Here is a 16,186-nt window from a genome sequence, read left to right as displayed (position 1 = left end):
ACATTATTGCTTTTTAACTCTCTGGTTATTAGGCAATGGCCATTTTTTGGGGGTCACCGTCAAACAAATTGCATGTCCAAAGGAATAGTCCCAATGGGAAATTATATGCTTATAATGCCTTTTATATTTTAGTTTGTTTATCCATTTATTGCTAAGATATAGATTTCTTTTAATCTGAAGTTACATTCCGTTTTCAGCAGCTCATGTGCTTTGTTTAGGTCCGGGTGACCCTGCACAACTCTACAGATTTCTCAGTGAAGGATTGCAAGGACTGTATGAGGTCTAGTTGTGTCTGCGCCGGTCAAACAGTGACCTTCAGCTGGAATATCACGGCCGACACCATAGGTAATTCCCACAGGGCTCCAGCACCTTCCAGGACATTCTCTTGGCTGTGTTGTTGAAGAATAAATTGTTATTATTTACCCAAATGTCTTTTCTGGACATATTTTCAGCCTGTTTTGCTAACTGAAATTCCATAGTGTGCACTATGCAACGGAATCCCATTGCCAGCTATGAAAGTCTACTCCACTTAATTTCCAACCAAAATTCCTAAGCAGAATTTCGGGCGGAAATTCCGTAGGGTGACGTCAACAGGGAAGATCCATTACAAATCCAAGAGTACAAGAATCTGTGATATATACTAACATGATTTAAAAATTGCATCGTAGTTGGTTTTCCACAACGCACATTTGTAGTGACCTATTGTGCATTTACGGTTATGTAGGCCCAACAAGGTGCCTGCAAAATCCTCTATTCAGTCAAGGTGTGAAACTATAAATTACCTGATGTCAAGAGAGTCTAGAAGGCTGACTCTATTGGAAGCCGCCAATGGACTCAAATATTTGAGGGTTAATCAATTAATTAATTTTTTTTTTTTTTACAGTATTACTACCAATATTTTTCAGTCTTTATTGATACCATATTTATAAATATATAATACATACATTTTGTGTGGCCTTTCTGGTGATCTTGAATAGAGCCCTGCCTGAGACTGTTTTCTTAATCCCGCTTCTGCCCGCACTGGATTTCCGACCATTACCGCCCGCTTCTGCAACCCATGTGTCCAATCCTGCTCGCTCCTACAAATATTTTGTCACAGCTTTTACCCCCTTCTGCCATTTTATCACCTCCTTGTGCAATTTCATCAACCCCCTATGGATTTCATAGGTTTGCGGGACTGCGCTGGATTTTGAGTGACCTGTTGTGTGTTCTGTGCCCGACAACTCCAGCCTGCAACAACCTCATGTCCCACATGGTTTTGATTGGATCCTGCGGGACAACCTGCAGGATCCCAACCCCTTATGCAGGGCTCCAGTCCTGAAACCCCCTAGGATTAAAGGAAATCTGCAGCGAATAAAACGTATCCCCTATGCACAGGATAGGGGATAAGTGTCTGATTGCAGGGGGTCCGAATGCTGGGACCCCCCGTGATCTCCAGCACGGGGCCCCTGCTTTGCCACGTTTGTGCCTCCCCGCCCCTTCCATAAAGCTGTATGGAGGGGGCGTGCCCATCGAGCTCAATGAGCTACACGCATTAGCCGGCGCACAGCACGGCAATGCCGGGCCACTGTGGATAGGGGATAAATTTTGTGCAGAGGAAAAGTTCATCAGTTGCCCCTAGTAACCAATCAAATTGCTTCTTTCATTTTTCAGAGACCTTGTTAGAAATGAAAGAAGCGATCTGATTGGTTGCAATGGGCAGCTGCTCAACTTTTCCTCTGCACAGGTTTTGATGTGTTTTGTCATATATACCCTGAATTATTTGTGTCTTCTGTCTTCTTCCCGTTTCCAGGATTGTTGGCCCTCATGGTGAGAGCTGAAGCAGTGACCAGCAATATTACCTGTAATGGGGCGATACCATATGTGCCCATTGGTGGAAGGCTAGACATAGTGAAAAAACAACTCTTTGTTAAAGTAAGTTTAGAGATCTTTAGTAAAAAATTTTCCAGCATTTGCATTATACAATGGGATTGTCTTATGAAGTAAATGATATCTTATATTCTATATCTGCTGTTACCTGCATTTGCTCGGTATTTACATAGTCTTTTATTCTTTTTGTTTCATTTAGCCTGGAGGCATCAAGAAAGAGATGGCTGAAAATATGTACTTGTGTCTGAATGGTAACACATGGAAAAATTATCCTGGGGTTGTTGGGGGGATGTGGGGTACATCTGACCACAGTGCTCTCTACTGACACTTCCGTCCATATGAGGAACTGTCCAGAGCAGGAGTAAATGCCCATAGCAAACATATACTGCTCTGGACAGTTCCTCATATGGACGGAAGTGTCAGTAGAGAGCACTGTGGTCAGATGGACAGTTCCTGACATACACAAAGGTGTCAGCAGAGAGCACTGTGGTCAGACAGAAAGGAAATTCAAAAAGAAAAGAACTTCCTGTGGAGTATACAGCAGCTGATAAGTACTGGATGGATTAAGATTTTTAAATAGAAATAATTTACAAATCTGTTTAACTTTCTGGCACCAGTTGATTTAAAAAAAATAATAATTCCACCGGAGTTCCCCTTTAAAACCTATTATTATAGTGATCACGCTCATGCTGATCCATCAAGGCCCGGACTCCATAGACCTATGATATGTCCTGTGGTATCAGATCCTGTAAGTCAGTGGTCTCATACTGTGGCCCACCAGACATTGCATACTGTGGCCCACCAGACATTGCAAAACATCAACTCCCAGCATGCCAGTTTTGCAACCTTTGGAGGGCCACAGTTTGAGACCACTACTGTAAGTTATGAGGCTTCAGCCTCCATCGATCGGACATGTTTCTTCAGCACATCCCACAGATGATCCATCAGATTGAGGTCTGGGGAATCCGGAATCCTTGATCTTTGTCGTGTTCCTCATTCCTGAACAATGTCTGCAGTGTGGCCGGAGCAATATTTTTCTGAAAGAGGCTTTGGGGCCATGAAAGGGAGGACTTTGTCTATAGGATGTTTTGGTAGATGGTACGTGTCACATTAACGCCACATAATGTCAGTTCCAGTTATTAAGGGCCCATTGTAGACACGTTCATTGGTGGACAGGAGTCAGCGTGGGTGCTCTGACCAGTCTTCGCATAAACAAGTTGCGGTGTCCTGTATCATCAACTATTTTCAAATTCCCATCAAGGTTCTCATCCCTCCAGGACTAATTATCCCTAACTAGGGAACCCCATAGATTGTTTTATATAAAACTTCTCTTTACTATTTCATCTTAAAAAATGCAAAGGTGTAACAGAAATCCAAATATAAATGTGTAGTTTAAAATCACAACTTCTGTATCATTTGTTAATGGAGTGCATGCTCCTATGATATCCTTGCTGGTCAACCTAATAGCTCCCTACAGGGATGCTGAGGATTTCCTCCATGGGATTTACTGATTTTCCAACATGAATATTTTGATCCAGATATGCTGCTGATTAAAAATGCACCACACTAACATCCCCCCCCCAGTGACATTTCGCCATCCGTAACCAGCTTTATCAAGGGCTCAACGAACCTTGCTCCGTGCCGGATGTCAGGCGACCACAGCAGTCCCACCCCCCTCCATTCATGTCTAAAGGAGAAGGCATGACAGCTATGTACTAGCCATCATGGCCCCTCCCATAGACATCAATAGAGGGGGTGTGGCATGGTGTCACGAACACAAAAATCTCGGAGCTTCTGTGTTCAAAATGCTGCAGTGCCATGCCCGGAGATCGCAGGGGGACCTAGCGGCAACTCCCCCCGCAATCAGTGGGACAATTTTTGTTTGCAGAAACCCACAATAAGGTATATCACAAAGTAGGTCCCTACAGATACGATAATATGATATCATAGGCAGGGATGAGCGCCATTGGCCATATTCGAATTTGCGATATTTCGTGAATATATAGACGAATATTCGTCCTATAGTCGCGAATTTTGGGAATTCGTTATATTCGCATATGCGAATATTCGCATAAGTGAATATTTGCATATTCGCGCATTTGAGGAAGAAAACAGTGAGGGGGGGGGGGCAACTTTACTATTGGTTGCTAGGAATGTAGTTGATAACCTCTGACAAGTGTATTTACATCATTCTAATTGGCCCACAAGTGAAAAGAAGGAATATGCGCATATGCGGAAAAAAAAATATTTGCAATTTTGAATATATAGCGAATATATTGGCAATATTCGCGAATTTGCCATATTCGCGATAAAAAATTCAAAATGCAAATATTTGTGCCCAACGAATATTTGATAGGAATTAACCCCTATATCCTGGGAATACCCCACTACACCCGCCATTCTGGAGATACTCTGACCCAGTCATCTAGAAACAAATGCCCATTTGTCCTGCTGCCAGCATCAACTTCAAGAACTGACCGGTCACTTGGGTGGTGACATTATCTTAAGATCAAAGTTATTTACTGGTTTTAAAGTTTTAAAGTTATGGTTCATTGGTGTATAATCCTAATACATCTGTGCCCCAGGATTTTTTTATTTTTTTTAAGGTTATGGAATGTTTGGAAGATGGCGTCTAATAAACATATCTCTTACTTATCTCTTATAGCCTCAGCTAACAACATACAAAAATCCATCTCCCTTACATTACCAAGTACATGGGTGGAGAAATCCCAGGAAGCATATGTCTCTGTGTTAGGTAAGAGAAAATAAATCCCAATAGAGATCGGTAGGATAAATGACTGTGAACATTTTCTATACAGAAGGGGAACAATTAATTAAAGCAGCACTCCAGAAATGTTTATATAGCCTAGGCAATTCTTAGAGAATGCCTTGTGTATGCCTTTTGTGCTTACCTATTTTAGCTGATGTGGCAGGTGTGGGTTTGCAACTATACTATTCATGTTATTTCACTGAAACAATTTCTTAAATTATGTATTGAACTAATGTTTCTATTGTTTTATTGGGAAGTCTAGACACATGGGGAATAGGGGATAAGTTTCTGATGGGGGGTCCAAACGCTAGGAGCCTCACAATCTCCTGTACGGGGCCCCAGCTCTGCCGCGGCTCTCCCGTGCAGGAGGCGTGTCAGCCGCAGCATGTCGCCACAGCCGGCACGCCCCTCCATGCATCTCTATGGGTGAGAGCCAGCTTTCGCGCATCCCCGCCTCTCCCATAGAGCTGTATGGAGGGGACCTGTTGTCGACCTTAGTGAGATCGACGGCACGCGCATTACCCGCGCAGAGCCGCTGCAATGCCGGGTCCCCGTATGGGAGATTGTGGGGGTCCCAGCGGTCGGACCACCGGTGATTAGACACTTATCCCCTGTCCTGTATATAGGGGATAAGTTGTCTAAAACTGCAGTACTCCTTTAAAAGGGTACTCCGCTGCTCAGCGTGTGGAACAAACTGTTCCGAATGCTTGAGCCGGCCCTGGGAGCTCATGATGTCATAGCCCCGCCCCCTCATGACATCACACCCTGCCCCCTCAATGCAAGTCTATTGGAAGGGGCGTGATAGCCATCACGCCCCTTCCCATAGACTTGCATTGAGGGGGTGGGGTGTGATATCATCAGGGGGCGGGGCTATAACATCACGAGCTCCCGTCGCTGGCTCCAGCATTCGGAACAGTTTGTTCCAAACGCTGATCAGCAGAGTACCCCTCTAATGCTGCCTATATTTTTCAGAGAGAGTGGGTGTGGGGTTTGATCACTGCACCTGGTCATTTATTAGGCTGCTGGAGCTGGAGTTCACCTGGGTAAACTGATTAGACACATAAGTTGGTTAAGGTCAGTTCACATTATTGTGTACCTGTCATTTAAAAAAACTTAACAAGTCCTAGAGACCTGTCAAAAGTTTTGATCGGTCGGGGTCTGAGTATTCTGGATCTTTTTATTGTTATTCAGCAAATAAATCAGCAGGGGATCAAATAGTTTTGACAATGTATATCTGATTCTTCACTCCCTACCACTGAGCCATGTAAATGGTAAATATGATCTCATACAACAGAATATTAGACCCTAAAGAATTCCAAATGCAGCTCTGACTGGAGTAGAAGACATGATGGGATTTATCTGTAAGGGTAGGGTTATGCACAGCAGACCTGCAGTGTATTTGATGCTGCGGATGCGCTGCCGGCAATCACAGAGCAACTGCAGAGCAATCTCCCTGCTGCTGTAGCTCTGTATGTCAGCTCCTAGCTGGTGGGAAATTCTCTGCTCCGAGCAGACACACAGATCTACAGGGAGGTCGCTCTGCTCTGACTGCCGACAGTGCATCTTCAGCGTCAACTATTCTGCGCATGCGCTGCGTGTGACCCTACCCTATAACAATGTTTAAAGTAAGTTGAATAAGCTTGAGGACTATGAAAAAGACAACTTGCTACATGTGAACATTTTGTCTCAGGTGACATTCTAGGGACAGCGCTGCAGAACCTCGATAGACTCATCGTAATGCCGTATGGCTGCGGAGAACAAAACATGCTGACCATGGGACCCACTATATATGTGCTGGATTATCTCAAAGCCACCGGACAGCTGGACACTACTCAGAAAGATAAAGGCATAGGTTACCTGCAAAGCGGTGAGTTATATCTTTTCACACATATATGGTAGTGTTGGAGCGGATCTCTGTGTTGTACGGCCGGGTTCTCACTTGCTGGTTCAAACTCTCTGAAGTTTTCCGTCCGGAGGTTCCGAGTGCGGCCAGCACCAACTTTAGCCTAGAGTTGGTGCTAGGACCACGCGGATATTGCCGTCCCCATAGACGCCAATATCTGTGGAGAGGATTCCGCCAGAACATTAAAGGGGTACTCTGCTGCCTAGAGTTTGGAACAAACTGTTCTGAATGCTGGAACCAGTGCCGGGAGCTTCTGACATCATAGGCCCGCCCCTCATGATGTCACATCCTGCCCCCTCAATGCAAGTCTATGGGAGGGGGCGTGATGACTGTCACGTCCCCTCCCATAGACTTGCATTGAGGGGCGGGGCGTGATGTCATGATGGGCCAGGCTATGATGTCACAAGCTCCCGGCGGCGGCTCTAGTGTTCGGAACAGTTTGTTCCAAACGCTGATCAGCGGAGTACCCCTTTAAGCAGGTTCAAAGATGTCACCATTGTTGTTTACTATTATTATGTCTCCTGTCACCAGGATATCAGGGAGAGCTCGCCTTTAAACACAACGATGGCTCATATAGCGCATTCGGAGTGAAAGATGAGGAAGGAAACACTTGGTGAATATTAGTCACTTCTTATTAAATGTATTGATTTCTAGCCAAATATTGTGGATCTAACAAGCGAATAGCAGCTGCATCCCCCTCCTACCCCCATCTCCTATTTTCACAGATTGTTTGGGGATTTTGCTCTGAGAATTTATACTATTTTCTAGCTGACTAACTACACACAGATTTGTATGTTTGTCAGTTATAGAAACATAGAAACATAGAATGTGTCGGCAGATAAGAACCATTCGGCCCATCTAGTCTGCCCAATATTCTGATTACTATTAATAGTCCCTATCTTATATGAAGGATATATGGAGGAGATTTATCAAAACCTGTCCAGAAGAAAAGTTGCCCAGTTGCCCATAGCAACCAATCAGCTTGCTTCCTTCATTTTTAACAAGGCCTCTGCAAAATGAAAGAAGCCATCTGATTGGTTGCTATGGGCAACTGGGTAACTTTTCCTTTGCACAGGTTTTGATAAATCTCCCCCTATATGCCTATCTTTATCTTCTATGAACAGTAGCCTCATGCCTATGCCTATCTTATATGAAGGATAACCTTATGCCTATGCCTATCTTATATGAAGGATAGTCTTATGCCTATCACTATCTCATATGAAAGGTAGCCTTATACCTATCCCTATCTTATATGAAGGATAGCCTTATACCTATCCCTATCTTATATGAAGGATAGCCTTATGCCTATCCCTATCTTATATAAAGAATAGCCTTATGTCTATCCCTATCTTATATGAAGGATAGCCTTATGTCTATCCCTATCTTATATGAAGGATAGCCTTATACCTGTCCATATCTTATATGAAGAATCACCTTATGCCTATCCCTATCTTATATGAAGGATTGCCTTATTCCTATCCCTATCTTATATGAAGGATAGCCTTATGTCTATCCCTATCTTATATGAAGGATAGCCTTATGTCTATCCCCATCTTATATGAAGGATAGCCTTATACCTATCCCTATCTTATATGAAGGATAGCCTTATGTCTATCCCTATCTTATATGAAGGATAACCTTATACCTATCCCTATCTTATATGAAGGATAGCCTTATGTCTATCCCTATCTTATATGAAGAATCGCCTTATGCCGATCCCTATCTTATATGAAGAATCGCCTTATGCCGATCCCTATCTTATATGAAGGATAGCCTTATGCCTATCCCTATCTTATATGAAGGATCGCCTTATGCCGATCCCTATCTTATATGAAGAATATCCTTTTGCCTATCCCTATCTTATATGAAGGATAGCCTTATGCCTATCCATATCTTATATGAAGGATTGCCTTATTCCTATCCCTATCTTATATGAAGAATATCTGTCACGATGCCGGCTGGCAGGTAGTGGATCCTCTGTGCCAGAGAGGGATTGGCGTGGACCGTGCTAGTGGATCGGTTCTAAGTCACTACTGGTTTTCACCAGAGCCCGCCGCAAAGCGGGATGGTCTTGCTGCGGCGGTAGTGACCAGGTCGTATCCACTAGCAACGGCTCAACCTCTCTGACTGCTGAAGATAGGCGCGGTACAAGGGAGTAGACAGAAGCAAGGTCGGACGTAGCAGAAGGTCGGGGCAGGCAGCAAGGATCGTAGTCGGGGGCAACGGCAGGAGGTCTGGAACACAGGCTAGGAACACACAAGGAAACGCTTTCACTGGCACAATGGCAACAAGATCCGGCGAGGGAGTGAAGGGGAAGTGAGGTATAAATAGGGAGTGCACAGGTGAACACACTAATTGGAACCACTGCGCCAATCAGCGGCGCAGTGGCCCTTTAAATCGCAGAGACCCGGCGCGCGCGCGTCCTAGGGAGCGGGGCCGCGCGCGCCGGGACAGGACAGACGGAGAGCGAGTCAGGTACGGGAGCCGGGATGCGCATCGCGAGCGGGCGCTACCCGCATCGCGAATCGCATCCCGGCTGGAGACGGTATCGCAGCGCACCGGGTCAGTGGAGCTGCCCTGAGCGCTGCGGTAGCGAGAGAGAAGCGAGCACTCCGGGGAGGAGCGGGGACCCGGAGCGCTCGGCGTAACAGTACCCCCCCCCTTGGGTCTCCCCCTCTTCTTAGAGCCTGAGAACCTGAGGAGCAGACTTTTGTCTAGGATGTTGTCCTCAGGTTCCCAGGATCTCTCTTCAGGTCCACAGCCCTCCCAATCCACCAAAAAGAACCTTTTTCTCTTTCACTGAGAAGACGTCAGAAGAACCGGAGACAGGAGTGGGAGAAACTAATTTGGGAGAGAAACGGTTGATGATGAGTGGTTTAAGAAGAGAGACATGAAAGGCATTAGGAATACGGAGAGAAGGAGGAAGAAGAAGTTTGTAAGAGACAGGATTAATTTGGCACAAGACTTTGAAAGGACCAAGATAGCGTGGACCCAGTTTGTAACTGGGGACACGAAAGCGGACATATTTAGCGGAGAGCCATACCTTGTCTCCGGGAGCAAAAATGGGGGGAGCTCTTCTTTTCTTATCGGCAAACTTTTTCATGCGAGATGAAGCCTGTAAAAGAGAATCTTGGGTCTCTTTCCATATGGTGGAAAGATCACGAGTCACTTCATCTACAGCGGGCAAACCAGAGGGCAAGGGAGTAGGGAGGGGGGGAAGAGGGTGACGGCCGTACACCACGAAAAATGGGGATTTGGAGGAAGATTCAGAGACTCTAAAGTTATACGAGAATTCGGCCCATGGTAGAAGATCTGCCCAATCATCCTGGCGGGAGGAAACAAAATGTCGTAAATAATCACCCAAGACCTGGTTAATTCTTTCTACTTGTCCATTGGATTGAGGATGATATGCAGAAGAAAAGTTTAATTTAATCTTGAGTTGTTTACAGAGAGCCCTCCAGAATTTTGACACGAATTGGACGCCTCTATCCGAGACTGTGTGGGCAACCCGTGAAGACGAAAAATGTGTACAAAAAATTGTTTAGCCAACTGAGGCGCTGAAGGAAGACCAGGAAGAGGGATGAAATGTGCCATCTTGGAGAATCGATCAACGACCACCCAAACAACAGTGTTGCCACGGGATGGGGGTAGGTCTGTAATAAAATCCATACCAATCAGAGACCAAGGCTGTTCGGGGACAGGCAGAGGATGAAGAAAACCAGCGGGCTTCTGGCGAGGAGTCTTATCCCGGGCACAGACAGTGCAGGCTCGCACAAAGTCCACGACATCCGTCTCCAGAGTCGGCCACCAATAGAAGCGAGAGATGAGTTGCACAGATTTCTTGATGCCTGCATGACCTGCGAGATGGGAGGAGTGACCCCATTTGAGGATTCCGAGGCGTTGGCGTGGAGAGACGAAGGTCTTTCCTGGAGGAGTTAGCCTGATGGAGGCTGGAGAAGTGGAAATCAGGCAGTCAGGAGGAATGATGTGTTGCGGAGAGAGTTCAACTTCCGAGGCATCCGAGGAACGAGAGAGAGCATCGGCCCTAATGTTCTTATCGGCAGGCCGAAAGTGAATTTCAAAATTAAATCGGGCAAAGAACAGAGACCACCTGGCCTGGCGAGGATTCAGCCGTTGGGCAGACTGGAGATAGGAGAGGTTCTTGTGATCGGTGTAAATAATAACTGGAAATCTTGATCCCTCCAGCAGATGCCTCCATTCCTCAAGTGCTAATTTAATGGCTAGAAGCTCTCGATCCCCGATGGAGTAGTTCCTCTCCGCCGGAGAGAAGGTCCTAGAAAAAAAACCACAAGTAACAGCATGCCCAGAAGAATTTTTTTGTAGAAGGACCGCTCCAGCTCCTACAGAGGAGGCATCAACCTCCAATAGGAAGGGTTTAGATGGGTCAGGTCTGGAGAGCACGGGAGCCGAAGAAAAGGCAGACTTGAGCCGTTTAAAGGCGTCTTCCGCTTGAGGAGGCCAAGACTTGGGATTGGCATTTTTTTTGGTTAAAGCCACGATAGGGGCCACAACGGTAGAAAAATGTGGAATAAATTGCCTGTAATAATTGGCGAACCCCAAAAAACGTTGGATAGCACGGAGTCCGGAGGGGCGTGGCCAATCTAAGACGGCAGAGAGTTTGTCTGGATCCATTTGTAGTCCCTGGCCAGAGACCAAGTATCCTAGGAAAGGAAGAGATTGGCATTCAAACAGACATTTCTCTATCTTGGCATAAAGTTGATTGTCACGAAGTCTCTGAAGAACCATACGGACATGCTGGCGGTGTTCTTCTAGATTGGCAGAAAAAATCAGGATATCGTCCAGATATACAACAACACAGGAGTATAAGAGATCACGAAAAATTTCATTAACAAAGTCTTGGAAGACGGCAGGGGCGTTGCACAGGCCAAAGGGCATGACCAGATACTCAAAGTGTCCATCTCTAGTGTTAAATGCCGTTTTCCATTCATCCCCCTCTCTGATGCGGATGAGATTATAAGCACCTCTTAAGTCCAGTTTGGTAAAGATGTGGGCACCTTGGAGGCGATCAAAGAGTTCAGAGATGAGGGGTAGGGGGTAGCGGTTCTTTACCGTGATTTTATTAAGACCGCGGTAGTCAATGCAAGGACGTAGAGAGCCATCTTTTTTGGACACAAAGAAAAATCCGGCTCCGGCAGGAGAGGAGGATTTACGGATAAAGCCTTTTTTTAAATTTTCCTGGATGTACTCCGACATAGCAAGAGTCTCTGGGGCGGACAGAGGATAGATTCTGCCCCGGGGTGGAGTAGTGCCCGGGAGGAGGTCAATAGGACAATCATAAGGCCTGTGAGGAGGTAGAGTCTCAGCTTGTTTTTTGCAAAAAACATCCGCAAAGTCCATATAGGCCTTAGGGAGACCGGTTACAGGGGGAACCACAGAGTCACGGCAAGGGGTACTGGGAACCGGTTTTAGGCAGTCCTTGAAACAAGAGGGCCCCCAACTCTTGATCTCCCCAGTGGACCAATCCAGGGTTGGGGAATGGAGTTGAAGCCAGGGTAGTCCAAGGAGGATTTCGGAAGTGCAATTGGGGAGGACCAAAAATTCAATCTTCTCGTGATGAGGTCCGATGCACATTAGAAGGGGCTCCGTGCGGAAACGTATGGTACAGTCCAATCTTTCATTGTTTACACAATTGATGTAGAGGGGTCTGGCGAGACTGGTCACTGGGATGTTGAACTTGTTGACGAGAGAGGCCAAAATAAAATTTCCTGCAGATCCGGAATCCAAGAAGGCCATAGTAGAGAAGGAGAAGGCAGAGGCAGATATCCGCACAGGCACAGTAAGACGTGGAGAAGCAGAGTAGACATCAAGGACTGTCTCACCTTTGTGCGGAGTCAGCGTACGTCTTTCCAGGCGGGGAGGACGGATAGGACAATCCTTCAGGAAGTGTTCGGTACTGGCACAGTACAGGCAGAAATTCTCCATGCGGCGTCGTGTCCTCTCTTGAGGTGTCAGGCGAGACCGGTCGACCTGCATAGCCTCCACGGCGGGAGGCACAGGAACGGATTGCAGGGGACCAGAGGAGAGAGGAGCCGGGGAGAAAAAACGCCTTGTGCGAACAAAGTCCATATCCTGGCGGAGCTCCTGACGCCTTTCGGAAAAACGCATGTCAATGCGAGTGGCAAGATGGATGAGTTCATGTAGGTTAGCAGGGATTTCTCGTGCGGCCAGAACATCTTTAATGTTGCTGGATAGGCCTTTTTTAAAGGTCGCGCAGAGGGCCTCATTATTCCAGGATAATTCTGAAGCAAGAGTACGGAATTGTACGGCGTACTCGCCAACGGAAGAATTACCCTGGACCAGGTTCAACAGGGCAGTCTCAGCAGAAGAGGCTCGGGCAGGTTCCTCAAAGACACTTCGAATTTCCGAGAAGAAGGAGTGTATAGAGGCAGTGACGGGGTCATTGCGGTCCCAGAGCGGTGTGGCCCATGACAGAGCTTTTCCAGACAGAAGGCTGACTACGAAAGCCACCTTAGACCTTTCAGTAGGAAACTGGTCCGACATCATCTCCAAGTGCAGGGAACATTGGGAAAGAAAGCCACGGCAGAATTTAGAGTCCCCATCAAATTTATCCGGCAAGGATAGTCGTAGACCAGAAGCGGCCACTCGCTGCGGAGGAGGTGCAGGAGCTGGCGGAGGAGATGATTGCTGAAGCTGTGGTAGTAGCTGCTGTAGCATCACGGTCAGTTGAGACAGCTGTTGGCCTTGTTGCGCTATCTGTTGTGACTGCTGGGCGACCACCGTGGTGAGGTCGGCGACAACTGGCAGAGGAACTTCAGCGGGATCCATGGCCGGATCTACTGTCACGATGCCGGCTGGCAGGTAGTGGATCCTCTGTGCCAGAGAGGGATTGGCGTGGACCGTGCTAGTGGATCGGTTCTAAGTCACTACTGGTTTTCACCAGAGCCCGCCGCAAAGCGGGATGGTCTTGCTGCGGCGGTAGTGACCAGGTCGTATCCACTAGCAACGGCTCAACCTCTCTGACTGCTGAAGATAGGCGCGGTACAAGGGAGTAGACAGAAGCAAGGTCGGACGTAGCAGAAGGTCGGGGCAGGCAGCAAGGATCGTAGTCGGGGGCAACGGCAGGAGGTCTGGAACACAGGCTAGGAACACACAAGGAAACGCTTTCACTGGCACAATGGCAACAAGATCCGGCGAGGGAGTGAAGGGGAAGTGAGGTATAAATAGGGAGTGCACAGGTGAACACACTAATTGGAACCACTGCGCCAATCAGCGGCGCAGTGGCCCTTTAAATCGCAGAGACCCGGCGCGCGCGCGCCCTAGGGAGCGGGGCCGCGCGCGCCGGGACAGGACAGACGGAGAGCGAGTCAGGTACGGGAGCCGGGATGCGCATCGCGAGCGGGCGCTACCCGCATCGCGAATCGCATCCCGGCTGGAGACGGTATCGCAGCGCACCGGGTCAGTGGAGCTGCCCGGAGCGCTGCGGTAGCGAGAGAGAAGCGAGCGCTCCGGGGAGGAGCGGGGACCCGGAGCGCTCGGCGTAACAATATCCTTTTGCCTATCCCTATCTTATATGAAGGATAGCCTTGTGCCTATCCCTATCTTATATGAAGAATAGCCTTATGTCTATCCCTATCCTTATATGAAGGATAACCTTATTTCTATCCCTATTTTATATGAAGGATAGTCTTAGGCCTGTCCAATGCATGCTAAAATTCCTTCACTGTATGTACAGCTACCACTTCTGCAGGAAGGCAATTCCATGCATCCACTACTTTCGGTTTAGAAATACTTCCTTATATTACTGCAGAAACCTTCTCCCTCTATTTAACACTATGTCCTCTTGTGATAGGTTTCTCCTATATAAATCTCTTCTCCTGATTTACAGAGTTAATGCCCTTTATGTATATCACATCTCTCTGTCTCGTCTTTCTTCTATACATGTTAAGGTCCCTTCCTGGTAAGTTTTACCTTGTAATCCATGTACTAGTTTAGTATCTTCTTTGAACTTTCTCCAAAATATCTATATCCTTCTTGAGATATGGCCTCCAGGACTGTGCACAATACTCCAAGTGAGGTCTCACCAGTCCTCTGTACAGTAGCGTGAGCACTTCCCTGTCTACTGCTAATACCTCTCCCTTTATACCCATGAGTACTTCCCTCTCTACTGCTAATACCTCTCCCTTTATACCCATGAGCACTTCCCTCTCTACTGCTAATACCTCTCCCTATACACCCATGAACACTTTCCTCTCTACTACTAATACCTCTCCCTATACACCCATGAACACTTCCCTTTCTACTGCTAATACCTTTCCCTTTACATCCATGAGCATGTTTCTCTCTACTGCTAATACCTCTCCCAATGCACACAAGAGCACTTCCCTATCTACTGCTAATACCTCTCCCTTTACACCCATGAGCACTTCCCTCTTTTTACTGCTAATACCTCACACATATACACCAAAGCATTCTGCTAGAATTCCCTGCTGCACTATAACATTGACTTAAAGCAGTAGAAAGAGCAGTCAACACTGCCAAACCATATGTTTCCCTTCCCACTGGATGCCATGCAACCTCATGGACCTCTTCCAGACTCCAAATGCAAAGCCAAACCCATCGTACTGCATAGACAAACTGAGACACATGTATCATTGATTCTATATTCTTCCCTTGGGTTTTTACGCCCCAGGTGCATTATCTTGCACTTATCTACATTAAATGTCAGTTGCCAGAGTTCTGACCATTCTTCTAGTTTACCTTAATCCTTTTCCATTTGGCGGATCCCTCCAGGAACATCAACCCTATTACAAATCTCTGTGCCCTAAGCAAAAAGACCAATACCTTACCATTGAGACCTTCTGCAATATTGCTGATAAAGATATTAAACTAAATTGGTCCCAGTACAGATCCCTGAGGTCCCCACTGGTAACAAGATGTTGCTCTGAATATTCTCCATTGACTACAACCCTCTGTTGTCTATTACTCAGCCACTGCCTAATCCACTCAACAATATGGGAGTCCATCTCAATGACTGCAGTTTATTGACAAGTCTTCTATGTGGGACAGTGTCAAAAGCCTTACTAAAATCTAAATGTGCGATGTCTACTGTCCCTCCGCCATCTATTATTTTAGTCACCCAATTGAAAAAAAATCAAAAAGATTAGTTTGACAGATAATCCATGGGATTTTAGGCATCCCACAATCCTAGCCTTCAGTATGGTTTCCATTAAAGGAGTACTACAGGATATGAAAACTTATCCCCTATCTTAAGGATAGGGGATAAATTTCAGATCATTGGGGGTCCGACCACTGGGGTCCCCCGTGATCTCCCATACGGGGCCTCGGCTATTTGCCGAAATAGAGCATTTCGATCACCGCAAGATGCAGCAGCCGACAGGCCCCCTAAAATACCTTTCTATGGCAGAGGCGGAGACTGCAGAATGCAACGGCCATGCCCCTTTGCCACTTACTGCTGGGGCCCTGTATGGGAGATTGCGTGTGGGCCCCAGTGGTCGGCCCCCCCGCGATCTGAAACGTATCCCCTATCCTTAGGATAGGGGATCATTTTTTTTTTATCCCAGAGTACTCCTTTAATTTCCCCACTATTGATGTCAGACTGACTGGCCTATAGTGGCCTGATT

The 16,186-nt window shown here is 46.8% G+C and overlaps 1 protein-coding gene and 1 long non-coding RNA gene across 11 annotated transcripts in view; one reads left to right on the top strand and one right to left on the bottom strand.

Moving 5' to 3' along the window:
- Window positions 1-6,710, bottom strand: part of LOC130282075 (uncharacterized) — a 58,395-nt gene extending 51,685 nt beyond the window's left edge. The window contains exon 1 of the long non-coding RNA XR_008846237.1: window positions 6,497-6,710. This is a non-coding gene — a long non-coding RNA (uncharacterized LOC130282075). The remainder of the gene's footprint in view (window positions 1-6,496) is intronic.
- Window positions 1-16,186, top strand: part of LOC130282073 (alpha-2-macroglobulin-like protein 1) — a 137,209-nt gene that overhangs the window by 84,657 nt on the left and 36,366 nt on the right. For all 10 annotated transcript variants that reach the window (XR_008846234.1, XR_008846236.1, XR_008846235.1 and 7 more), the window contains exons 20-25: window positions 219-345; window positions 1,793-1,914; window positions 2,069-2,120; window positions 4,535-4,624; window positions 6,330-6,506; window positions 7,074-7,155. Coding sequence is in view for 7 of the 10 variants with exons in the window: in XM_056529944.1 (XP_056385919.1) it covers window positions 219-345; window positions 1,793-1,914; window positions 2,069-2,120; window positions 4,535-4,624; window positions 6,330-6,506; window positions 7,074-7,155 (650 nt within the window). In the remaining 3 variants the exon portion in view is untranslated. The remainder of the gene's footprint in view (window positions 1-218; window positions 346-1,792; window positions 1,915-2,068; window positions 2,121-4,534; window positions 4,625-6,329; window positions 6,507-7,073; window positions 7,156-16,186) is intronic.

Source organism: Hyla sarda, chromosome 7 (genome assembly GCF_029499605.1).
Source record: "Hyla sarda isolate aHylSar1 chromosome 7, aHylSar1.hap1, whole genome shotgun sequence".
In the NCBI taxonomy this organism is placed as follows: Eukaryota; Metazoa; Chordata; class Amphibia; order Anura; family Hylidae; genus Hyla; species Hyla sarda.
This window is presented reverse-complemented; position numbering and strand designations above follow the sequence as displayed.